General features: G+C 40.8%; 1 protein-coding gene across 3 annotated transcripts in view; it reads left to right on the forward strand.

The window, feature by feature from the left end:
• The window catches only part of AP3D1 (adaptor related protein complex 3 subunit delta 1), a 177,487-nt gene that overhangs the window by 35,424 nt on the left and 115,438 nt on the right, over positions 1–26,625 (forward strand). For all 3 annotated transcript variants that reach the window (XM_068233969.1, XM_068233971.1, XM_068233970.1), the window contains exons 2-7: positions 3,064–3,159; positions 5,374–5,454; positions 5,535–5,615; positions 17,368–17,475; positions 19,183–19,312; positions 21,327–21,466. In XM_068233969.1, coding sequence (XP_068090070.1) covers positions 3,064–3,159; positions 5,374–5,454; positions 5,535–5,615; positions 17,368–17,475; positions 19,183–19,312; positions 21,327–21,466 — 636 coding nt within the window. The remainder of the gene's footprint in view (positions 1–3,063; positions 3,160–5,373; positions 5,455–5,534; positions 5,616–17,367; positions 17,476–19,182; positions 19,313–21,326; positions 21,467–26,625) is intronic.

Raw genomic sequence — 26,625 nt, forward strand, 5'->3', positions numbered from 1 at the left:
CAGTGCAGTTTACAGCAGTAGTGCAATATTGCAGTGAGCTAGAACACAACACCTTGAGAACATCATGTAGACTTTAGTGCATAGTTTAATGCTGCTGCATAATGGGAACTAATGTGTAGTATGTGGCAGTGCTTCACATGAGTAATATTATAAACCGACTTGCTATCCCTTTTCACACAGGGCATTAAGTTAGCAACAGGGTTATTTTTTTTTTTTTTTTTTTTAAATCAATGATGTAGCTAACAAAGTTATCAAGAGAAAATCCATTGTACTAAACAACCCTATGCCTGAAATGAGATATACCAACTTTGTTGGTAACCTCTGCATTATCGTGGGCTATGTCATTTGATCTGTACATTTTAACCTCCCTTGCGGTATTGACGGATATACATGTCAATACAAAATATGCTGTGAACAGTATTGATGTACATACACATCAATATTCTCCTGCACTGTATACTAGACCCTTGCTTGACACATTTTGGCAAGTTACAAGAAACAAAAATGAAAATTATAACACTTTTTGTACTGAAATCCTGGGGAAATTAAATGCTGGGGAGGTTAAAGGGCTGCAACCGATTGTGGCCTGATGGACTGTGCCAGAATATCACCTTGTGGTTGGCTACCAGGTACAATATATCAGTTTTAGGTAGTGGAAACTACATCAGTATATTTGTTTCACAATAGGAAATTGTGTGTTCTCTTATTTCCGCGTTATTGTCTATTTCATGCTTGGGCATGATTCCTAAGATTTGTTTTTTTGTGACATCCATAAATTCAAGATGGCTTGGCAGCCAAGCTTTTTTTCTTAATCTTTTTTTTTTTTTTTTTTTTTTTTTTTTTTTTAAATTCGTCTGCAAGGCACTAGCTGAGCTCCTGCTTTACATTTCCTTTCTCTATGTGCACCAGTTAAAAAGACAAGCGTTTGTCCTGAATATTTCATGACTACTCACCATTGTCTAGAGAACGAATGTCACCCAATCGCACCTATGCAGATACTGTTCCTGTGCTCTGCCATCACACACATTTCCACTGCACGCAAACGTGTTCAGTAGCTTTTGTGCTCTTCGCCTTGTTGCTTAAAGTAAAACTTCTCTTTTTTTTTTTTTTTTTTTAAAGTATCAAGGCATTTTTAAAAAATTGTCATTTGTATGATCTTTCCGTTAGTTTGCAGACAGCTGTGATTTTTCTGGAGATACCATAAAGTTCAAACTTTAAGTGAACCTTATACAAAAGATATAAAATAAATGACTTACCTGGGTCTTCTGCCAGCCCCATCTGCTCCATTACCTCCTTCACCATCTTCCAGATGGCTCCATTCTCCTGTAAATGCTCCGGGTAATAGGGCTCCAGTTGCACTAGTTGGGCTGCTCGGCACATGCCCGACCATGCGTGTGATCCCATTGCCAAGATCGTTCTGTGCCTGTACAATACTGCCTGTGGAGGCGTGCGTGCGGCTGGGCCGTGCTTGTGCAGAGCAGCCTAATTGGAGCTCTGTTACCAGGAGCGATTGCAGCCGAACAGAGCCACCCGCGAGGAAGGCAACAGAGTATAAGGGGCTGGAGGAAGCATCGGGCAAAGTATCAATTCTTTTAGATCTTTCGTTTCAAGTACACTTAAAAATTAACTTGAAGAGACTGATTTGCTAGGACATCTCCAAAGATGTCCAGAGGGAATATTGTAACTTGCGATGGTCAATAAGATGCTAATATATGCAAATTGCGGCTGTTAAAATGCAAATGTATGCAACCTGGAGATAGACCTACCAAATGCAGCAACTGTTGTTTGTTTGGTCCATTTTCAAGCTGCATAATGCTACATACACACTTGAAAGATAAATGAAAGATATCAGACCAATTTTACCCCCTTCCATGTAGTATGAGAGCCATACTCTAAGTCTATTCTATTGAGCTGAACTCCTCATCAAATAAAAATCTTTGAAAGATGCTGTACACAAAGATGCTGTAGACATTCAAAAGATCAGTATCTGCAAAAGATCTGTTCCTGCAAAATATCCTTTCCTGAAAAATGCATTCATAGTCTATGATATCTGCAGATCCTCATACACACCTTGTTTAACTGACATTCATCTGCAGATCAGATCCACAAGGATGGATTTTCAGATCTGCAGATGAATGTCTGTTAAACAAGGTGTGTATGAGGATCTGCAGATATCATAGACTATGAATGCATTTTGCAGGAACAGATCTTCTGCAGGTACTGATCTTTAGAATGTGTACAGCATCTTTCAAAGATTTTGATCTGATGGGGAGTTCAGCTCAATAGAATAGTCTGTGTAGAATATGGCTCTCATACTACATGGAAGATGGTAAAATTGGTCTAAGATCTTTCATTTGTCTTTCAAGTGTGTATACACCATAAGTTTGTAAAAAATTAACATATTTGCATGAATCAGAAATTGTTCGCATCGAATTTCAACATTCCTAATCGTACATGTGGTGGTTTTTTTTTTCCATATTTTAAGGCCTTTTTTTTTTTTTTTTTTTTAAGGTTTCACACATTACCGGTACTTTAAAGGAGCACTATTGGGCATTTTTTACTGATATAAATAATCAAACAAGCATGTGGTGGAAGTATTGAAAGAAATGGTAAAAAAATGCATAGCCTTCACATAACTTACGTAATCAGTGAGCATTGCATTGCTTGCGTACTTAGCGACAGAGATGCCGATTAGCTGATTCGCTTGTGGGGACATCAAAAGTAACTGCCATTTTTATGCAGAATTTCTTTTCTTACAAGCATGAGGTAGTGCTACATTCCTACCTTCCTCATCTCCCTCGCACTGCTGCCAAACTTATTCTTCCTTAGCTATGCTGTTCTAGCTTCTCTAAAGCCCCCCTCCCTCCAAATTTATACATCATTTTAAACTGATGAGGAAACTTAGGAACTGCTTTATATTATATAACTGTCCTTTTTAATATGACCCAAATACATTTTGTTGTTGCTTATTACTGTTAAAAATCACTATTTGTAGCTCAGGTTTTCTGTTGTGGTGTTTAAGCATAAATAGAGTATTTAACAGTTCATTTTATCTTTATACAGGCAAAATACATCTCTCATTGTATCGATGAAATTAAGCAAGAACTTAAACAGGACAACATTGCAGTGAAAGCCAATGCAGTCTGCAAACTGACCTACGTGAGTAATCCACTTTACCCATTTTTATGCCAGCTTTTCCCCTGATGGCCTGCTGTATTTGTTTTTTTTCTTTAACAGCTGTTTACAAATTACCTAAAGCATATCACCACTACATGTAAAGCAATTTTATTTCCTGTGAAAACTTTTTACTGCTGCTTGACTACCCATAATGACCTTTTTGCACTTGCGTGAGAACGCCACTCTAGGCTGGTGCACACCACAGCGGTTCTGAAGCGTTTCTTAAAACTCTTGCAGGGGGAAAACCGCTTGGCTAATGAAAGTGAATGGGATGGTGCACACCAAAGAGGTTCTTTTTTTACCACAAACGCAAACTCTGGGGCTGCAGCATTTTTTAGATTTCTGAGGCGTTTCTGCCTCAATGTTAAAGTATAGGAAAGTAAAAAACCGCTCTGAAAAATGCTAGATCAGAGCTAGATCCAGGCGTTTTTGTTACAGTAGCTGTTCAGTAACAGCTTTACTGTAACAAAATGTGACATCTGCTACACAAACGCTCCAAAGAAAACGCTAGGCATGTTTAGAAAACATGCCTAGAATCGCTCTGAAATCTGCTTCAAAAACCTCTAGCATTTTGCAGATCTGCTAGAGGTTTTTGGTGTGCACTGGGCTCACTCCTAATCTGCATGAAGACCGTGCATTTCCATTTTCCATCTGCCATATAGTTTGCTCCCAGTCTGCTGGTTTTAAATATAATTTTGGGCGACAGTTTGGGCATGTATATCGTATAGATACATGTTCTGTTCAATGGGTAGAAGGAGAGAGCAGAACTCAGCAGTGGTCAGTAGCAGTGAGTGAGGTCTGGTGCACACTACAAGAGCTTTTTAAATGCTAGAGATTTTAAAAGCTCTTGGTAATGTAATGCTATGGGGGATTTTTACAAAATCACATCGCTCCAGTCTGAACACACACACTACAACATTAGCAGAGCTTATAAAATCACAAAATGCTTTTTTCGTGTGCACCAGCCCTGAGGGTGACTTTCCCCATCAGATTGCAGGTGGGGAGGTCAGAAATGTTGGGCACCACCTGTACGTAGTCAAGATTTTCTGTGGAGATGGTCATTTTGGCTTAGAAATTCTCAAGTGTGTGCATAGCTTGAGGGCAGGACTGAGTGACTGTGGACACCACATTTATCTTGACCTGCTTACCTATGTTCTTATTGTACTTGTGGGTAATAAGTCTTCATAATAGCCAACATTTGAATCTCCAAACCACGCTTGACCACCAAAAGCCACCTATCAGGGCTTTTGGTGGTTCAGTGTAATTTTTGTGTGATGTGTTTTTAGCGGATAGCTTTGAATGAATCCGTCAGTGCTTAGAGGTAATTTTGAAAATGTATGCTGGAATTAAATTTGGGAAAATACCTATGTGCTAATGGATACTAAATATTCACAATAATTAGTGCAGGTAATTATTAATCATTTATTTAGTGCCAAGGCACTGAAAATTCACTAGCCTTTAAAGGATAACTTAGTGGTCATAAATTAAAAAAAAAATGATGGGCATGTGCAGAAAGCGGTCCTCGTGCCCACCGCTCCCACCCATTCTGTACTACTGCGCAAGCGTTGTCCCGGGAGAGCGCATCCTTGACCGCATGCCTGCAGCCGGGAGTGCTCTGCACATGTGCACTACATCATGACTGCGTAATGCGCATTTTTAAAATTTGTGACAGCTATGGTATATATTAAAGGACATCTGAACTGATAGGCAAATGGAGGCTTCCATATTTATTTCCTTTTAAACAATACCTCTTCCCTCGTAGTTTCCAAATTCCATAGCTGCATGATTGCTATGAAATTTTTCTGCACTCCTATACAAAGTAAAGAAGCGCAAATGCACCAAAAATGCAGCAGGGCGGCGGCTGTGTTTTGGAAAAAACGAATGGGACTTGTGGAAAAACAGCACCGCAATTTACATGTTAATCACAGTGCTGTAGCGATCTGCAAATCTCCAACTACCCAATTTTCAAATTTTAAAAGCGCCTAGTGGAAAAGGATTCTAATTCGGTCTGTAGCTAAAAGTATTAGAGATGATCAGCAGGATAGGAAGGCAATGTGCATTGTTTAAAAGAAAATTAATATGGCAGTGTCCATATCCCTCTCACTTCAGGTGCTGCTCCCAGAATATGAAGTTTCCGAGCACTTAATCGTTTTCCATATCTAACGCATCAAAATTTGTCTTTTTTCTTGTGTACAGTTGCAAATGCTGGGCTATGACATCAGTTGGGCTGCATTCAATATCATTGAGGTGATGAGTGCCTCAAAGTTCACTTTCAAGGTATGTGCCAGAATAAGTTTTCTGCTGATGTGAGTAACTGATAACTGACAGTGAAGTTACATTAACTGTTTGTTTTACAGAGAATTGGATACTTAGCTGCTTCTCAGTGCTTTCATGAAGGGACTGATGTCATTATGTTGACAACAAACCAGATCAGGAAGGTGAGCATGTTGTATGTCACTGTTACCTTAAACAAGAATCTCTAGCTCCTTTAATTTTTTACTTAATTATTTCTTAACTTGCTTAGTGATATGTACTATCCAGCAGTCCCTAAGCCGGGTTTTCGTTTTTGGCATGCATTTTTCACATAAACATTTTGGTTTGTATGCAAATTTCTGCATGCTCTGGAAAGCTGCATGCAAACATTTGAACACAACAGCAAGTTTTAATGCAAAAAAAAATGCATGAGAAAAACTACACATGTTCTGCCAAAAAGCTAGAGTGAGGATATTGTGTCCTGTCAGAAAAAGAAAATTAAATTTATTTATTTTTACTTGATTTTGTGTTTGAAACGTTTATTGCATTCTAAGCTCAATGTATACTAGACCCTTGCTTGAAACATTTTTGTAAGTTACAGGCCAAAATTTGATGAAAATTAATTGAACCACTTTTTGCACAGAAATCCAGACACTTAAAGGGACTCCGAGCAGTGCAGAAACTATGGAAAGATGGATATCATTTTAAAGCTCTCTTTCTCCTCTTTCCAATGATATATAAACCGCCGCCCTAAGCCTTTTAGTTTTCGCTATTTTCGCGATTGAAATTGCCGTGGCAGCGATTTCAATCGCAAAAATAGAGAAAACTAAAAGGCGTAGGGCGACGATTTAGATGTCGCTAGAAAGAGGAGAAAGAGAGCTTTAAAATGATATCCATCTTTCCATAGTTACATTGTATTACACAGGGCGACTTTTTCCTAAAGTCAGCAGCTTCATTCTGCTGAATGGAGCTGCTGACACTAGGGAAAGTGTCGTCCTGTGTAATACAAGTAACTATGGAAAGATGGATATCATTTTAAAGCTCTCTTTCTGGCGACACCTAAATCGTCGCCCTACGCCTTTTAGTTTTCTCTATTTTCGCGATTGAAATCGCGGCCGCGAAAATAGCGCAAACGAAAAGGCGTAGGGCGGCGGTTTATATATCATTGGAAAGAGGAGAAAGAGAGCTTTAAAATGATATGCATCTTTCCATAGTTTCTGCACTGCTCGGAGTCCCTTTAAAGAGAACCAGAGACGAAGCACCCTCATGTATTTTATCCTAAATATCAGTGGGAACATTACAGTAAACACCTACCCTGCTTTTAAGCCAAATCTACACGATACGATTCTTTGTACGATTCAATTACGATTCTATTTACGATTCGATTAAATCCGACATGTCCGATCGGGATTCGATTGTTTGATTTGCAATTGGAAAACAATGGCTAATTGAATTGCATCGAATCGAATCCCGATCGGACATGTCAGATTTAATCGGATCGTAAATAGAATCGTAATCGAATCGTACAAAGAATCGTGTCTTGTAGATTGGGCTTTAGTTTCATTCCTCTCTGTCCAATTAGTCTGTTATCAACTGTGATAAGAATCCCGACTGAACCTTCAGTCTAAGTTTGACCTGGAATCAGATTAGCTGAGTCCGCCTGCTGTGAAGTCATTTCAAGCCCTCCCCCTCCTGGCTCTGCCTTCCTGCTTTGTATACACAGCATCAGGGAGGGCTGTGATGAGAAGGGAGTGGTTGCTGCTGCCTAGTAATGCCTGCTGATTCCTCCGTGCTGCCGACGCTGCTGAGTCTGCCGACTCTCCTTCCAGCCCAGGTCGGGGGAAATCCAGGTCGGGCTAGTCCGCAGTGGGAGGATGACGTAACCGCATTAGGTCTCCCAACACTGCGCCTGCGTCCTCCACACTAGGCTTGTTCACTGAGCAGCACAGAAGCGCAGCAAGCCTAGAGATTAACATTTAGAGCTGCTCATGACCCGGAAGAAGAAGGGTATGAGCCGGCGGCCATCTTTGATTTATCCCAGGGGAAAACTGTAAAAATGTACTAAGGCACACCAGAGCGGCGAAAATAGTGGTAAAATAATTTCCTCATGAAAAGCTATTGATGTATATATATTTTGTGTGTATAACGTTCATCTCTGGTTCCCTTTAATGCCAGGGTGGTTAACCACCCTGGCGTTCTATTAAAGGGACTCCGAGCTCAGCGAAAAAAGTAAAGTTGTACTCACCAGGGTCTTTCTCCAGCCCAGTGCTGGTCAGGAGGTCCCACGCCGGCGTCCTGGCTCCTCTCCTTCACCCCGCTCCGGTATGGCTGACAGGCCGCAGCCCGGGCGACACTCGGAGTGTCGGGCTGCAGCTTCCGCGTATGACGCGGATTACGTCACACGCCGGCCGCCTCGCGTCATCACGGCGGCCGGCGTGAAAGTACTGCGCATGCGCGATTAAAGCGCGCATGCGCAGTACTTTCACGCCGGCCGCCGTGATGACGCGAGGCGGCCGGCGTGTGACGTAATCCGCGTCATACGCGGAAGCTGCAGCCCGACACTCCACCGAGTGTCGCCCGGGCTGCGGCCTGTCAGCCATACCGGAGCGGGGTGAAGGAGAGGAGCCAGGACGCCGGCGTGGGACCTCCCGACCAGCACTGGGCTGGAGAAAGACCCTGGTGAGTACAACTTTACTTTTTTCGCTGAGCTCGGAGTCCCTTTAAGATCGCCAGGGCAGCTGCGGGAGGTTTTTTTTAAAATAAAAAAAAAACTATTTCATGCAGCCAACTGAAAGTTGGCTGCATGAAAGCCCACTAGAGGGCGCTCCGGAGGCGTTCTTCTGATCGGCTGGTTAATAAACAATTATTTTTTATTTCTTTTTATGAAAGCAAATAAAACACAAAAAACAAAACGTGTATCTCCAAAATGATGAGATTTTATTTTTATTGCAGAAGCCTGAGAACACTTTAAAAAATGTCTTGGTTTTCCAGTAGCTTTTTTGTTAATTGGAACATAGGCAAATCTTTACATTTATCTGATGTCACAATTGAGTTTTATTTAACTAATTTTAAGTGCCTTTGGAGATAAAACAAATGTTAAGTATACTGATGCAGTGCTGTAAAGAATTAACCCTTCGATAATGGGGCTCCGAACCCGGTCTGGTCACCATAAGATTTCTTTGTATGCAGACGACATACTGCTGTTTATCACTATGCCTAAAACTTCGATCCCGAACATACTTTCCGAAATCCGTACTTTCGGTGATCTTAGTAACTTTAAAATAAATCCGACTATTTCGGAAGCCCTAAATATGAACTTATCAAGAAAGCTAATGATCGAATTGAAAGATGTTTGTTTTTTTTATTTAAGTGGCAAGCACATCACATCAAATACCTGGGAATTTATATACCCACATGTCTGGGTGATCTTTATGGGTTAAATTATACCCCACTACTACACCAAATTTCAAGGGACTTAACCTCTCCCACATACGGCAAACCCTCCTGGTTAGGCCGTATCAATGTGTTAAAAATGGATATTCTACCTAGATTTTTATACCTAACGCAGGCAGTACCACTGGATATCCCCCAAAAGTTCTTTGAATCAATTAAATCAATGTTTATTAGATATATTTGGGGTCCTGAGAAGGTACCGTGTCTCCAATACACCTTGCTTTCAAAAGGTAGACAAGAGGGAGGGTTGGGCCTACCGGACATGGAATGGTACCATAGGGCTATTGCATTATCCCATATAGTAGATTGGAGCCATAGCTGCGAGGTGAAACAATGGGTTGAATTAGAATCGCAGATCATGGATTTAGACGTTAGGGCCCTGCCCTGGATCCCTGTGTGTCTTAGGAGGTCTATAGGTTTTATTCCCTTATTGGTGAAAAATGTATTGCAAAGCTGGGATGGCCTACTGTCCGTTCGGGATTCTCCACCCCTTTTATCATCTATACCAAGCCCCCTAACTCCAATCTTTGATAATCTGGGATTTCTTCCCGCAGTTAGAGCCAGGACCTTTATGGGCCTTGATAGAAGGGACTGGCCGACAATGCAGAGACTCTTGTTAAATGGGACCATCCCTGCCATCAAGGACTTGTTGCCTAAAATTGGCAGCAATCCGGATTTGTTAGAGTGGTTCCAATATCAATAGTTATGTAGCTATATTAAAACACTTTCTCCACTGTCTCAGATAAGGAGAAGCTGCATGGCCTTTGAGAACCTATGCGTCAGTGAAAATCGCCCAGATCGTGTTCTATCAAAAATTTATAAAATTCTTCTGGATATCTCTCCCTGCCAGTTTAATTACATTCGAGCACAATGGGAAGCAGATCTGGGTAAACAGTTCTCATCTAGGGACTGGAAAAAGGCACTGGCCCTGACGCATGGATCCTCTAGGTCATGTAAAGTGCAGGAAAGAAATTATAGGCTTCTGACCCGATGGTTTCGCACCCCAGCTCAGATGTCCCGATGGCGGGAGGGGGTTTCAGGTGCTTGCTGGAGATGTGGGAAAAAAACAGGGGATTACATACATATGTGGTGGAGTTGTGATAGTGTATCTCATCTTTGGAGACTAGCATTTGGGTAGTTTGAAAAAATGAATTCATGTCAAATATCTCACTCTCCTGAGATTGCGCTACTTTCCATGTATCCTGGGACAATAAAACACACAAAGGGGTCTATCTTGGGGCACTTAATGAGCTCAGTTAGGCATCTGATAGCCAAAAATTGGAAAATGGATGCCAAATTGGGGGCTATGGATCTGGTTGAAGCCCTTAATGACACAATGACGATGGAGAAACTGGTTTTGTTGGCACAGAATCAAATGGCCAAGTTCCACAGCCAATGGGCAGCATGGTTGGAATTTAGAGAGGAACTTGGGACAAGTAACCATTATTGGTGACTAGGTGTAGATGTGGACAGCCTTTTTAGGCACTAAACATCAATCTGAGACAATACTGATATGCATTTCCCTTCTCCCTTCTTTCCTACTTCCTTCTCATTTCCTTTTCCCCTCCTCCCCTTCCCTCTTTCACCACTCCCCCCCCCCTTTTTTTCCTCCCCTTTTCTTTTCTCTATACGGGTCGGCAGTGGACCATTCCTCTATGCTAATAGCCTTCTTGGAGTGGGGAGATAGTTAGGTCAAGGGGAGTGGAAGGTGCCATAACTATCCTCCCCCCCCCCTTTCTATCTGTTCATTTTGTATCGGCATGGGGGAGTGGATGTATTGTTGTATCTATTTTTTTATTATAATATTTATATCGGTGGCATTTTTTTGTAGTGGAATATTGTATTAATAAAAATGTTGATTTATATAAAAAAAAAAAAAAAAAAAAAAGTCTAGCTTTGACTGCATGCTTGTTCCAGCTTAGCGACTTGCTCTGCAGTAAAGCAGTACCAAAGGACAGCCATGAAACTTTAACATTTAATTTAAAAAATTCAATTGTGGCAGAAATTCAGATTTACTTCAAGAAAGCAAAAATCCTAAATATAAACAGTTATTGATTTTCAGCACTACATCTGTTTAATAGTAAAATATTTTTGTTGTGTTCTTAAAAAGACTGCATATAAACAAACAACAGGAATTGACTTGCACTGTTATTATTTATTATGATTTAGTATTCCTATAGCGCCAACATCATCCACAACGCTGTGCAGAGTATATAGTCTTGTCCCTTAAAGCGGACCCGAGATGAAAAACTAACTTTAACAAGTAACTTGTCTTATCTAAAGTTTAGATAGTTTACAAAGTAAATCTAGCTGCAAACAGCTTCAACAGTATATGATTATTTCTTCCTCTGATATGAGGGCAGCCATGTTCTGTTTGTCACATTACACACAGTCAAGCTGCTCTGCATCTCCAGCCCTCAGCCTGTGAAAACTTCACTCCCCTCTCCTCCTCCCTCCTCCCCTCTGCCTCTGAAATAGCTGGCTAGTAACACCTCTTCTTCCTGCCCAGACTGAGCTCCCATAAGCCCTTGCTACATCTGTCTCAAAGTGCCAAAGCACTGGAGAAGCTGTGGACAAGGCTTTTTGCGTTTATAGGGAATTAGAGCATTAAAACAAAAACAAAGTTTATCTCAGATCCAGAGAAGCTCACAATCTAATCCCTACCATAGTCATGTCTATGTATGTATTGTGTAATGTATCTATATATAGGGCAAATTTGGGGGAAGCCAATTAACTTATCTGTGTATGTTTTGGGGGATGGGGAGGAAACCGGATACTTGCATTAGTGCTACAGAGAATGCCATTTTGACATTCTTCCAAAACTGCTGCTTTCCTGCTTATTTTACTGAACCTTTTGGCTTTTACGATTTCAAAATCGCTCACCATGAGCAAGCATTATTTTCCTTTAATGGTGGTCAAAATAGCATTTTCCAGGACGTCTCAGGACAGCAACCCTGAGACTTGTCTCCCTCCATTTCCAACTGGACAGGATACTAGTTAAAAGAATTAACATAATTGATTAGGCAGGCACACTACATAAGGCAGCATTCCCTTACCCTCATCAGTTGTTTTCGGTTGTGTGGGGAGAGCTGGCCAACCATGATAGATATCAGGAGCCGCAGCATACAAGTGTCCCCTATGTCAGCGCTGGTCAGGCGAGCCAGCGCGGGTGCTTGATGTCTGCATCGACTTCTCCCCCAGTCTGTGGTACACGCCGGAGCGGCTTCCGCTGGAGGACGCGCGCAGGGGGACATGTGACTTCCGCATTACGTGACCAAGGAGGAAGTAGAATGCTTTCCATGGCTCGGCGTGCATCCCAGCAGACATCTCGCCGCATTTAGCCGCTGATTGAGCTAGTCTGCTCGGTAAGGCGGTGGATTTCTAAGGTAAAGCAAACCTTTTCATTATGTTTGAGCGGAAACCTTTAGGTGACCTATTCAAGGGTTGTGCATCCTGGTCAGTCTTGTGTATGCTGACCATGGAAGCTTCCGCAGGCTTATGCTCCCAGGGTTCTGAGGAGACAAGCTCCTCTCCCTCTCTTGTATGGGTCTTCTATTATAATGTCTTAATACCAGCTATTATTTGAGGGTTATCAAGCACCCTCCCCTGGTTCCTCAGTTTTAACTTGGTCTCCGTCCTGGAAACACCCAAGAGGAATAGCTGCTGAGTTTATTTTGCCGGATTGGTGTCCTTTTGGCAGCACTGCTCATGCATGAAATCCCTGGGCCACAAGCCATGGTCGGGAGGCTGGTGCTGGTGGGGGGAGTCCAATATAGGAGAAATAGACAGTAAGAAATGGTACTGTTCCTGACATTCTCCCCTATGCTGGAAAGATGGGATCACAGACAAGAGCTTCCAAGCTTGTTCCTGCAGCAGGGATATTCACTCATATAGTTCACATTAGAGTGTTATTTCCCCTGTGTGTTTTACCCTCTCTCTTGTTTCCTCTATAATCTAGTAAGCTAATGGAAACTTGCAGGGTAATGATAGTTGCAAAGAGTCATTTGCTTCCCATTTGATTGGTCAGGCCTGCAGTAAACCTATGCTAGCTGTAGAGACCGACAATTGTTGCAGGGATGTGCACTCACATGGTTGATTTTAGAGTAATTTTTCCCTGATATAAGTTTATACTTTGTTGTCCTCTGTGTCCATGCAATCTAGCAGTGGGTGCAAAGCAGGAGGTGAAGGTGAATTGTTGCCATTGCAGCAATAGGCTTCCCCAGGGTTATAATAAGATGATTTGTCAAGCCTGAACTGCAGCGATGGTGATTGACAATCTATGGAAATTTTCAGGAAGTAAATCTCTGGGTAGTTTGAAGGAGTTCCTTGTTTCAAACTTGTTCAGATCTATTGTGCATTTGTTTCAGATCTGTATTGCATTTGTTTCAGATCTGCATTGCATTTGTTTCAGATCTGCATTGCATTTGTTTCAGATCTGTATTGCATTTGTTTCAGATCTGCATTACTTTTGTTTCAGATCTGCATTGCATTTGTTCTGATCTGTATTGCTTTTGTTTCAGATCTGCATTACTTTTGTTTCAGATCTGCATTGCATTTGTTCTGATATGTATTGCTTTTGTTTCAGATCTGTATTGCTTTTGTTTCAGATCTGCATAGCATTTGTTTCAGATCTGCATAGCATTTGTTTCTGATCTGCATAGCATTTGTTTCTGATCTGCATAGCATTTGTTTCTGATCTGCATAGCATTTGTTTCTGATCTGCATAGCATTGTTCTGATCTGCATTGCATTGTTCTGATCTGCATTGCATTGTTCTGATCTGCATTGCATTGTTCTGATCTGCATTGCATTGTTCTGATCTGCATTGCATTGTTCTGATCTGCTTGGCATTGTTCTGATCTGCTTGGCATTGTTCTGATCTGCATTGCATTTGTTTCTTATCTATATTGCATTTGTTTCTTATCTATATTGCATTTGTTTCAGATCTGCATTATGTTTGTTTCAGATCTGCATTATGTTTGTTTCAGATCTGCGTTGCATTTGTTCTGATCTGTATTGCTTTTGTTTCAGATCTGCATTGCATTTGTTCTGATCTGTATTGCTTTTGTTTCAGATCTGCATTACTTTTGTTTCAGATCTACATTGCATTTGTTTCAGATCTACATTGCATTTGTTTCAGATCTGTATTGCATTTGTTTCAGATCTGTATTGCATTTGTTTCAGATCTGTATTGCATTTGTTTCAGATCTGTATTGCATTTGTTTCAGATCTGCATTGCTTTTGTTTCTGATCTATATTGCATTTGTTCCAGATCTGCATTACTTTGGTTCAGATCTGTATTGCATTTGTTTCAGATCTATATTGCATTTGTTTCAGATCTGCATTACTTTGGTTCAGATCTGTATTGCATTTGTTTCAGATCTGCAATACTTTTGTTTCAGATCTGCTTTGCATTTGTTCTGATCTGCATTGCATTTGGTTCAGATCTGCATTGCATTTGGTTCAGATCTGCATTGCATTTGGTTCAGATCTGCATTGCATTTGTTTCCGATCCGATCAGATCTGCATTACTTTGGTTTCTGATCTGCATTTGTTTCAGATCTGCATTGCATTGGTTTCAGATCTGTTTGGCATTTGTTTTGAATTTAGTTTGATTTGTCAAGCCTGCACTTAAACCTTTAATGGCTGTAGAGATTGACAATTTTTCAGTAAGATAGTGAGATACACTCTTAGTATTTAGAGTGTAATCCCCCCTGTATGTTTTATCCCCTCTCTATATTCTGGCAAAGGTGAAATGTAAAGCAGAGGGTCTCAAGGTTCTGGAATCTTAAGCAATGTGGACAGTAGATTTTTCCAGTATTATAAGTAATTGTTGAATCTGCACAAAGGGCAGTGCTCAGTTGTGTGGCATAGTAATTCACTGCCCATATAAATCTATGGGTCTGTGCACAGTGCTGGGTCTGGGTTGTACCTGATCGCATTATTCTAAAAGCGGCATGCAGATTTGTAAAAAGGCCATGTCTGGTCTCCAGTGCAGTTCACACTCAAAATGTTGCGTTACTATGCATGCATTATAAGCTTATCCACTGTGATCCTAGCCTAGAGCTATCATAGCGATGAGTGTTGTCTTCCACTTAAAGAGGAACTCCCAGTGAAAATTCTTCATTTTTACAATAATTATGTATAAATTTAGTCAGTGTTTGCCCATTTTAAAAGCTTCCCTCTTTTATTTACATTCTGACATTTATCAGATGGTGACGTTTTTACTGTTGGCAGGTGATGTAGCTTGAAGTACATGCTGCTGGTTCTGGCAGTTGTAAACAGCTGTAAACCGCTATTTCCCACAATGCAACGAGGTTCACAGACTGGAAACTGCCAGGAAAATAGTCCTCAGTCTCCTGTGGGAGGGGCTTCACCACAATATTAGACATACAGAGCCCCCTGATGAGGATCCATTTGTGAAAAGGAATAGATTTCTCATGTAAAAGTGGGTATCAGCTACTGATTGGGGAGGAAGTTCAATTCTTGGTCACGGTTTCTCTTTAAAGGAGAAACTGTTAGGAAGCTGTTAAAACGGATTCCAAGAATGGCAAGTTGGATAAGACTAAGCTGTCAAACCTGATAAGCATGCAGCGTCTGAAGCGGTGTCTAAATCTAGAAAATGTGCAGTGACCGTATGCCTGATTCTGCAGAACACCTGTGTCAATTAGGCACTGAAAAGGTAGTGAAAGATGAATCCCCTACATAGCTTAAAGATTTGATGGGATGGTTGAGATCAGAGATGTCCTTTGCTATTAAAGAAATGGAAGAATCTGCTTTCATACTTTCTAATTCAGATGTTACACCGACATTTACCCCCTCTACTTCTAATGCACTTATTGCTGGTCCTTCTAAATGCTCCTAACAGACCTCCTTAAGAGGTAGAGAGTCAAGGTTGATTCAGATAAATTTGACATCTGAAGGGAGAGTGGATATCTATTATTGGAAGAATTACCACAGGGCGAAGTAGACGCATCTGAGGGTAAAAGGCGTTAAGTCTCAGAAATTCGCTTTTCCACAGAATTTATGAATGAGTTATTTGAAGCTATGCATAGGGCTATGGGCATTACCAAGGAACAAGAAGACTTATTACTATTGATCAAATGTACAAATGTTTATCTGACCTAAGATTGTATCTAAATTTCATAGATCCCAAGAGATCTTTTTACCATCTTTTTGCAGTAATTCATCAAATCGAAAGGAAGAAAGGTTGCACTGTCTAGGTGTTAAGAAGGTGTCTAATTGAATGAATATCTTCAGAGATCCAAGAATTGGAGGAAGTCCAATGCTTTGTTGGTTCTCTTTGCCGGAAAGCAGCTATCTAAAGAAACCTATTGCAAGATGGATCAGACAAGCTATTGCTTTATCTTACTTGCACCAGGGCAAGCAGTTATCAGGACAAGCGAAAGGTCATTCAACCAGAGCGGTTTCTACTTCCTGGGCAGAGAGAGCAGGGGCTACTATTAATAAATCTGTGAAGCTGCAACCTGGTGAAGCCACAATACCTTTGTTAAGCATTATAGACTTGATTTAACCTCTAACTCTGACTTATGTTTTGGTAGAAGAGTTTTGCAGGCTGTAATCCCTCCCTAATTATGTCTTGTTTATCATCTCAGGGTTGCTGTCCTGAGACGTCCTGGAAAGACAAACTTGCTTACGGTAAGGTCTTTTCCAGGGGTCGGAAGGACAGCACCCTTACTACCCACCCTGATGTATTGTTAATAAAAATTATTTGAAGCATCATTCTGTGTGGTCTTTTTGATTACTGATGAGGGTAAGGGAATGCTGCCTTATGGTAGTGTGCCTGCCTAATCAATTATGTTAATTCTTTTAACTAGTATCCTGTCCAGTTGGAAATGGAGGGAGACAAGTCTCAGGGTTGCTGTCCTTCCGACTCCTGAAAAAGACCTTACCGTAAGTAAGTTTGTCTTTCTTGGCTGAACTCACCTCATCAAAATGTTTTAAAGGACAACTGTAGTGAGAAGAATATGGAAGCTGTCATATTTATTTCCTTTTAAACCATACCAGTTGCCTGGCAGCCCTGCTAATCTATTTGGCTGCAGTAGAGTCTAAATCACATGAGAAATAAGCATGCAGCTTGTTTAGAGTCTAGATCAGGCATGGGTAAACTCGGCTCTCCAGCTGTTACGGAGCTACAAGTCCCACAATGCATTTGCCTTTGAGTCATGACTGTGGCTGTCAGACTCCTGCAATGCATTGTGGGACTTGTAGTTCCTTAACAGCTGGAGGGCCAAGTTTGCCCATGCCTGGTCTAGGTAACTATGTAACTCGTATTGCTTATAAGGAACTAAACCTAGCAGCCTCCAGGTAAGGTCCCTCTTACCTTTTTAGTAAAAAAAAAAAATACCATTGCAGTGTGGATTTTTTTTAGCGGTGTTCTCTGTTGCTTTTTAGCCTGTCCAATGTCTTCTAGTGAGTTGGGAGAACTTTTCAGTACTGTGATTGTGTAATCCATCTTTTACAGGACCTCAGCAGTCCGAATCAGTATGATACAGGTGTAGCCCTCACTGGTTTATCATGCTTTGTAACGCCAGATCTGGCTAGGGATTTAGCCAATGACATCATGACACTGGTAAGTGTGATAAAGTACAACTTAAGTGTTGAGGTGAAAGCTGATGATTGTTAGCCAAATGGTGGGGAGTATTTTTTGTGATAATTTTTATGCAAGATATTGGAGATAATGAATTGTATGTGTACTAGTATAGATAAATGTTTTTTTTTATTATTATTCAAAGGGAATATGTAACTTTAATTAAAATCAGATACAGTGGGATGCGAAGCTTTGGGCAACCTTGTTAATAGTCATGATTTTCCTGTATAAGGGCCATTTTCCACTAGCTGCGTTTTTTCCAAAAACGCATGCATTTGCTGATTCTTAAGTGCAGCCTGTTTAAAATAAGAATCTTGGGTGGCCTTTTCCTCTGCTGCATTACGATTTAAAAAAAAAAAAAATAGCAAACTTATGTCTCTGCGGTTATGTTTTGCGTTTCAATGTTAAGTATAGGAATACATGAAAAACGAGTAGAAATTTGCTTTGTATATTGATTTAACCACTAGTATCTATTTTCAAAATTCACGACAACACTTGCCAGTCAGAAAAACGCAAAGCATAAAAAAGCACTTCATAAAAAACATTTTGCAGTGGAAAAAGACCCCAAATCGTTGGCTGTTGCGATAGAAAATGTCAGTTAAATGTATCATATAGGAGACACACACAGTGATATTTGAGAAGTGAAATGAAGTTTATTGGATTTACAGAAAATGTGCAATAATTGTTTAAATAAGAAAGAGCTTTTCAAATCACAAGCGTTTCCAAAAGGTTCAGAAAAGTGCTGCTAGTGGGTTCCAGGCCTTAGAGTGGAATAAACCAGATGTTATATCATACTGTCATGGCTGTGAAGTATACACCACACTTACAATTTAACCCCTTAAAGTGGACCTGAAGTGAAAAAAAAAGTGCCGATAGGGGGTACTTTACCTCGGGAGAGAGCAGCCTCTGGATCCTAAAGAGGCTTTCTCCATCTTGCTCAGCAGAGGCAAATGCGATTCAGCGCTGGCACCCTGTAAAGTCAGCTTGTCGCCTGTTCAGTAGCGTTTTTCCCCTCAGGCTCTGGCAGAAATAGCCGAGCCCACTCTACTGCACAGGTGCAGACGCCTCACACCTGCACAATAGAGCAGACACAATCTGGCTTGGCTATTTTCCCTAGAGCCTGAGGGGTAAGCCTCTACTGCACCTGCACGCACCAGTGACTGGTATTATAATGGTTACTGAACCTTAGTGGGTGCCTGCACTGTATCGGTTTGGCTGAGCAGGACACCTCCTTAGGATCCAGAGGCTTCCCCCTCCCAAGGTAAGTGCAGTGCAAAAGTTTGGGCAACCTTGTGAATGGTCATGATTTTCCTGTATAAATCGTTGGCTGTTACGATAAAAAAAGTCAGTTAAATATATCATATAGGAGACACACACAGTGATATTTGAGAAGTGAAATGAAGTTTATTGGATTTACAAAAAGTGTGCAATAATTGTTTAAACATAATTAGGCAGGTGCATACATTAAAAAAATGAAATCCGTATTTAGTAGATCCTCCTTTTGCAAAACACTTGTGAATGGTGGTTTTCTTTTGTCTTGTTGAAGTAAAGAGGCTGGTTGTTAAGTGCAATCACTTCCAATATTTGCTTATGTTATTGTTTCTTATGATCATTTTATTTACAGATAATGCTAAAATGGTTAGTTGATTTTAGTAATTGCTTACATTGTTGTGGTTGGAACTCTTACAGATGTCCCACACAAAGCCTTATATCAGGAAAAAGGCAGTTCTGATTATGTACAAAGTTTTCCTGAAGTACCCTGAGTCGCTTCGCCCAGCCTTCCCAAGATTAAAAGAGAAGCTGGAAGACCCTGACCCTGGTGAGTTTTTTCTTTTCTTTTTGTCTTAAAGGATACATCCGAGCGCTTACTGACTGGGTACAGCAGAATAGAGAGGGAAGCCTCAATAGGATCTCTTCAGCTCGGGTATACTTTAAGCGATCGCCATTGATTAAGGCTGCAGTAGTGTCTGATCCATGACGATGCCTCCCATTTGATGCTAAGGCACACACGTGTGTTAACACTCCGCATTCTTTTTAGAGAAACAGAGAGCCCAATATAGTGTAGTATGTTATCCAAAAAATAAAGTAAGGATAATACGTGAGAAGAGTATACTCAGAAGCGTGGGTTACCACATAGGCAACCACTGTATAGGCAGGTGAGGAGATTAGAGCTGTCCTCACTCAGGGATAAGAAGTTGCTCTCTCTAGATCAGAAAAAAAGGGGTAGATCGCCCCTCCACCAGGGGTGGACACGGTATAGCAGTAAGAGAACAGAGGTGCCAGCAGGATAAAACCTTTAAAATTTGCTTGGAGGAAGTGGTGGACTTGCCTCCATAAAGCAGACATGAAAGACTGTCTGAGTAGTAGAAATCGCATTTATTATATAGTTCCCCAAAAAGTGCAGTGCAACGCGTTTCGCAGGCCAAGCCCGCTTCATCAGGCAATAAGCGTGGGGAAAAAACTGAATTTCGGCAGTAGAGGTGTAGCGCCTCAGTCTGAGGCGCTACACCTGCTATTGCCGAAAGACTGGCAGTTTTCTGCTTTTCAAGCAATAGGAGTGGTTACAGGATTCTGCTTTCAGAGATCTAGATACAGTAAAGGCGCCCATATATGGTACAATTTTTTTTTCGATTAGATTTTGTTTGATTATTCCATTAGATTGAATATAAAGATTTTTTTCAATGTCTGATCAGATTTTTATAGAAAAAAATGGGATAATCGTTTCTTCTTAAAAAAGAAATAAAACACGATTTTTATACTTTGATAATTTTGGTTGCATAAACGGAAAAAACGAACATTTTTATTGTACCGTGTATGGGTACTATAAGGCCTTGTTCACATTGCGTTCCAATCGTGTCAGAGGACTTTTTTGAATTTTTTTTTTTTCCCTTCCAGTCGATTTCTGTTGGACGTTTTTAGTAAGCGTTATTGTAGGCGTTCTTGCAGAGCGATTTAGATTTTCACTTCCTGACATCAGTCAGGAAGTGAACTCTTTGATCCGGAAATTAATAAATACAATGTATTCTTAAAAACGCGAACGCAATCGCTGCACAAAGTGATTTTGTTAGCATTTTGCGTTTTTTCCTATACCTTCCATTGTAGCAAAATCTCCCTGAAAATGGTCCATGCAACGCTTCTCTGAGCGGAAAGCGAGCGAATCGCCCTAATCTGAACTATCTACAGGGATAGCATGGTGTAAGTGTTTTTTTAGGGCGAACAAGCAGTGCCAACGCCGGATCATCCACAAGGCAACACTAGGCAGCTGCCTAGGGCCTGAAAAGAGTCTAGGGGCCTGGTGATAGTCATTAATGGTGGGCAAACACTGCTATCTTGCTTATTGCCCCATTTCATCTTTTCTGAGCAGTGGTATTTTTTTATTATTTTTTTGCATAGACACAAATTTAAACCTAGTCCGTGTATGTAGCAATTACTTTTGTGTTTTTGTTTTAGATATTTTGTATGTATGTTTGTTTTTTTTCTTATTGCAGAGCCTTTTTTTAATGTGTTTACTTGCAGCACTTGGCAGTCTCCCACTGCTTACAGAATGAGCAGAGAGATGCAGATGCTCTGTGACAAGGCAGTGTTTACATAGATACTGCCTTTTCATATTGCCAGTAGCTGCTTCTGGCAGATGCTCTGACACTGGCTGTAAGAATCTGAATCGTAGCTGAGAGAAAAAACAGCAACACTCCACTCAGGAGGAGGAGTGTAGATCTAATGCAATTTGTGCCCATGCTTACAGCATTTGGGGTAGCTGAATACTTTGCAGTGTTTGAAGCTTGCAGTGTTGAAATTGTGTTACATTGTAAGCGGTCTTTTGTGCTCATCACCAGGAGTGCAGTCTGCAGCAGTGAACGTAATATGTGAACTGGCCCGCCGAAACCCTAAAAACTATCTGTCACTGGCCCCCTTATTCTTCAAGCTCATGACATCTTCTACTAACAACTGGGTTCTCATTAAAATCATCAAGTTGGTAAGCATTGAAGTTCCTTCCTCATTTTGTTTCTAATTTACAGCTTTTGCACTAGGTGTTTATTTCACTCCTCACCTCAAGTGTAACATGAGAGGAAACGGCTGAAATCTATTTATATACTGTACGTCATTTTAGCACTTTTTCTTGGTTAGGAAAAAAAAAACCTGGTGTGTATGGTATTGAGGGTAGCTGAAGGGGAAAAAATGAGATTTTGGAATTGGCAAAAAGTTAAATGTGCTAGTTAGCGTAAAGTGACACTGAAGCAGAAAACGGCTCATGATGTAATGAATTGAATACGGCTAATTGATAGAACATTAGTAGCAAAGAAAACGGTGTAACATTTTTTTTTTTTTTGCACCATTGCATCATTCTCTAATAATTGCAGTTTCCACAATACACTCAGCCTTTTAAATGATTTCACAGAGCAGGCTAGTGACCCTTTGACCTGTTTTCTCTGAAGAAAATAAAACATAAAGAAGAACCTATGAGAGACAGTTGAGAAAAGAGCTTCAAAAGACAGTGCTGTCCACAACTTTATAAAGTTACAGAGCTCACAGAAGCTCCTTCACCTAACGAGTGCATAATAAAAGGGCGCAGTGAAAAAAGGGCTTGGCTTGATAACGAAATGGCGCGAGTGGATAACAAAATCTGATAACGATAAACATCGTTGTCAAACTTGGTTAATGATAAATACCATTGTAATTACAGACAGGAAATAATAATGAAAAGATATTAACGTTGAAAATCGTTACATAATTCAGCAATACAGCTTAACCCAACCTTACTCTCAAAAAGAACCCTCCCCTGGTGGTGCATAAAACTAACCACTCCCCTGGTAGCGCCTAACCCTAGTTACCCCCCCCCCCCCGGTGGTCCCTAACCCTCCCCGGTGGTGCCTACCCCTTACCCCCCCCCCCCCAATTGTGCGTAACCCTAACCACTCCCCATGGTGTTGCCTAACCCTAACCACTCTGCAGAAACACCCTTTTACACATACGGTACAAACGATATCTTGGATAATGTAAAATCTGTACATATAAACGAAATATGACTAAAAACTATAACGTTGCTAGCCTCTAAAACTAGAACTACTTTAAAAACTATGTTAATGATATTTTTCTCAGCGCTCTTTTTTTCTGCTTTTTTCGCTGCATTAACAATAATTGCATTAAAGGGAACCAGAGAGGAACTGGGGGGTGAAAAAAGAAAAAGGTTTTATACATACCTGGGGCTTCTTCCAGCCCCATAAGCCTGAATCGCTCCCACGCCGCCGTCCTCGGCTTCCTGGATCCGCCGGTACCGGGCCCGTCACTTCCGGCGGACGCGGCCAATTGTCCGCATCACAGGGGCTCCCTCCATACATGTACGCATGCGGCTGCGCAGTTAGCAGCCACATGCGTATCTGTATGGGGAGAGCACCCTGTGATGCGGAGAATTGGCCGCGTCCGCCGGCCGACTTGCCGACTCGCGGCAATGACGGGACCCGGTGGCGGCGGATCCAGGCAGCAGAGGACGGCGGCGTGGGAGCGATCCGTGCGTATGGGGCTGGAGGAAGCCCCAGGTATGTATATTGCATCCTCTCTGGTTCCCTTTAAAGTCTATGGTGGTGCCATTTTCGTCCATCCTCGTCCTGCGCCCTTTTTTCCTGCTACCATAACAACTGAAGTTTCTTAACTTCTTGAACTGGAAACAATATGAGACTCATATCTGTGCTAATAAGGTTTTATTTCTTAGCAGTACTACACATACAAATCATTATATCATAAGTTTATTTTCACTACACATTTCCTTTAAACAGCTTGTGAAGCAGGAGCCTTAGTGTCTTTATGAAAAATGGTTTTAGAATTTCATAGACAGCAAGCTTCAATCAGATGAAGAAACCAAACTTTATATTAAGGTTTACTTTATGTTTACCCTTGGCTATTTGTAAATGAACAAATAAGCTCAGAATGACTGTGCTAAGAAAAGAACATGGGTTAGAGCCAATGCTGATACATTGTAATACAGATGCCTTTAACCACTTAGTGAACCTAAAGCCGGGGGCCGCAATAGCAGCATAGGGGGCGATATACAGGCTGGGAACGCGAACAATCACTCGCGTTCCCATGCCTGTCGGCCGGTGATGGCCAAACCGGAAGTGTTCGCCGGCACGTCCTGGAGCGTCAAAGCGGGGCTGCGAGGGCACCGATCGGCTGCAGGGGGCTGAGGGAAGCCCCAGGTGAGTTAATCTCATTTTTTTTCCCCCCCAGCTTTAGGTTCACTTTAAGCCCGAACGGTTGTTTATTTTTTGCATCTGAGCAACTTTCACCTCCCATTCATTTTCCAATAACTTTATCACTACTCATCACAATGAATTGGTCTATATCTTATTTCTGCCACCAATTAAGCTTTCTTTGGGTGATATATTTTGCTAAGAATTCTTATTCTAAATCCATTTTAACAGATAAATTAAGAAAGAAATGAAAAAAAAATCATTTCTCCATTTTTGGCCATTCTAGTTTGAAATTAATACCTGCTACCGTAATTAAAAGCCATTTATTTGCTTATTACACCATTTACATTTTTTTTTTTTTTGTGGAAGTAAAGGTGCATTTTTTTCAATTTGCGTCCATCACTTTTTACAAGCCCATAATTAAAAAAATTACATTAATATACTCCATTGACATGCATATTTAAAAAACTTCAGACCCTTAGGTAACTATTTTTTTTTTTATTGTATTTTTGTTTTTTTGTATTAAAAATTGTATGTGGGTAATTGTTGATGTGGGAGGTAAACGGCTAATTATAAATGGTAAAAAATGCATTTATTTATAAAAAAAAAATGGATGTGTGTAGTTTTACTATTTGGCCACAAGATGGCCACAGTGAAAAAGTCCTGGAAGCGTGATCGTACGCTTCCAGGAAGAAGAATGAAGACGGGGAACTTTTTTAGAAACTCAGAAAAACCACAGCGTCTGATGAAAACGCTGTCGGCTTTTCTGCGGGGGGCTTCGATAAATGAAAGGGATCTATAATCCCTTTCATTGATCGCTGGGTTAACGGCCGGCGGTGGGAGTGCCCACGGGAGTGCACGCAGCCCAACTGGACGAGAGTTGGGCTTAAGTGGTTAAAATGCTTACAAATAAACCATCCCCTTAGTTCAGTTCTATACTAGAGGTGACCAGAGAGATGCTTTTTCCATCTTGAATGCAAATTGTTTGCAGCTTGTAACTAGGCCTATCCAAATAGGCAGGAATGGATTGGATTGGCTGATTTCCAAGCTTCATACAATTTGCTTTAAATTTTTATGTAAGCCACAAAAATCAGCTTTTCAGTGATTCTCTACTCTTCACATTGCTAGGATTATTGGCACTTTCAAGTTGCCTAACTTGTTCTCTGGTTGCAAACACACAGCTATCATAACAGAGTCTGTCAAATAGGGATTGTCCATGCTGCTCCTTCCAGCCATTCAGTCTGTGCAAGTATGAGCAGAAGATGTGCACTGCAGTATGCAGCAAGAACTGCAAAAATGGTCAGCCAAGTAGAATCAGTAGACACTTCTGTGGTTTCTTGCAGTACAGGTTTGTATTTTATATTTGTTTGTATTTTATTGTATGCATTTGTCTACATGTATCTATCAGACTTGTGCTAAAGTTAACCTACTATACAAAGAAATATAGGAGGTTCCCAGTATGCAAATAAAACAGTTAAAACACTTTGAGGGCTCTTTTACACTACATGTGATTTTGATTTCCAATTTTTGATGTGATTTTTACATGCCATTCCGATTTTTGATGCGATTAAAGTCCTGCATACTGTTTTTTTTTTTTTTGTTTTTTTTTATTTTTTCTTTCTGTATTTTTCTTTCTGTATTTTTCTTTTTGTGTTGCCATCATCCAGTGAAAAATCAGAATTGCAAATCGGAAGTTTATTTGCAGTGTAAAATAAGCCTCAAAAGGAGTAGTAATGTATAAAATGAAATATTTGTTGTATATGCATTTGTTGCATGTGTGTCATCTGTGAAGGTGAGCCAACACTTGCCCTCTTTTTTTAAAACGTTTTATTGCCTACCGGTTGCCTCCTACTCATCTCTTGTTGATTACCTCTGTTGGAAGATGGACTTTTCCATTAATGTTTTACATAAACGAATAACTACTCCAATATTTTGAAGATCCTAAAGGCTTAGCGGGGACAGCTTTTTCCCCACTTGTGCGCATACTGGTTGTTTACTAGGGCAGCCCAGGTTTGTAAGTACCAGCTTGTTATCTTTTCCTACTCTCCATTGAGCATTAAATACCACACCATATTGGGTTCCTGGTGTCCCTGTGTTTTTTTTTTTTTTTTTTTGTTTGGTTTTTTTTTTTCCTAAGGATCCCTGGGTTTATGAAGGCCTTTTCTCTCAAAGGACCTGATACATTAAGTAGCGGCAATCTTGTCATATATGCAGACAGCTCATGGCAATTTTACCAGTACTAACAGCAGGGGAGTGGTGCCCTATTAGCAAAATGTGTGTTACCAGGGTAACACGCGGTATGCGGCAAGTGTAAAATGCATTACAATAACAATGTGAATGGAACCCTGGTATCACTCGCTGCGCTGGTAGGGTAGTGTGTACCCCCTCCCCTTGCTGTTAGCACTGGTAATATTGCTATTTGCTACCCGTGAACTGCAGTTTTATTGATAGCTGTGGAGTCGGAGTCTAGGCAATTTTTGGGTGTCTGGAGTCGGGGGGAAAATGCACAGATTCTGACTCCTAACGAATTTAAACTGTGATTAAAGGGGCACTACAGTGAAAAAGTGTAAAATTTATAATATGTGCAAACATATACAAATAAGCAGTATGTTTCTTCTGGAGTAAAATAAGCCATAAATTACTTTTCTCCTTTGTTGCTGTCACTTACAGTAGGTAGTAGAAATCTGACAGAAGTGACAGGTTTTGGACTAGTCCATCTCTTTATAGGGGATTCTCAGCAAGGCTTTTATTCTTTATAAAGATATTCCCTAAAAAAGGATTTAAACAATGATGCTGGCCAGCTTCCCTGCTCGCTACACCGTTTTGTGGCAGTTGGACAGAGCAACTGCCATTCACTAAGTGCTTTTGAAAATAAATATATCCCTGAGAATCCCCTATAAAGAGATGGACTAGTCCAAAACCTGTCACTTCTGTCAGATTTCTACAA

This window comes from Hyperolius riggenbachi, chromosome 1, assembly GCF_040937935.1.
Source record: "Hyperolius riggenbachi isolate aHypRig1 chromosome 1, aHypRig1.pri, whole genome shotgun sequence".
Classification (NCBI taxonomy): domain Eukaryota; kingdom Metazoa; phylum Chordata; class Amphibia; order Anura; family Hyperoliidae; genus Hyperolius; species Hyperolius riggenbachi.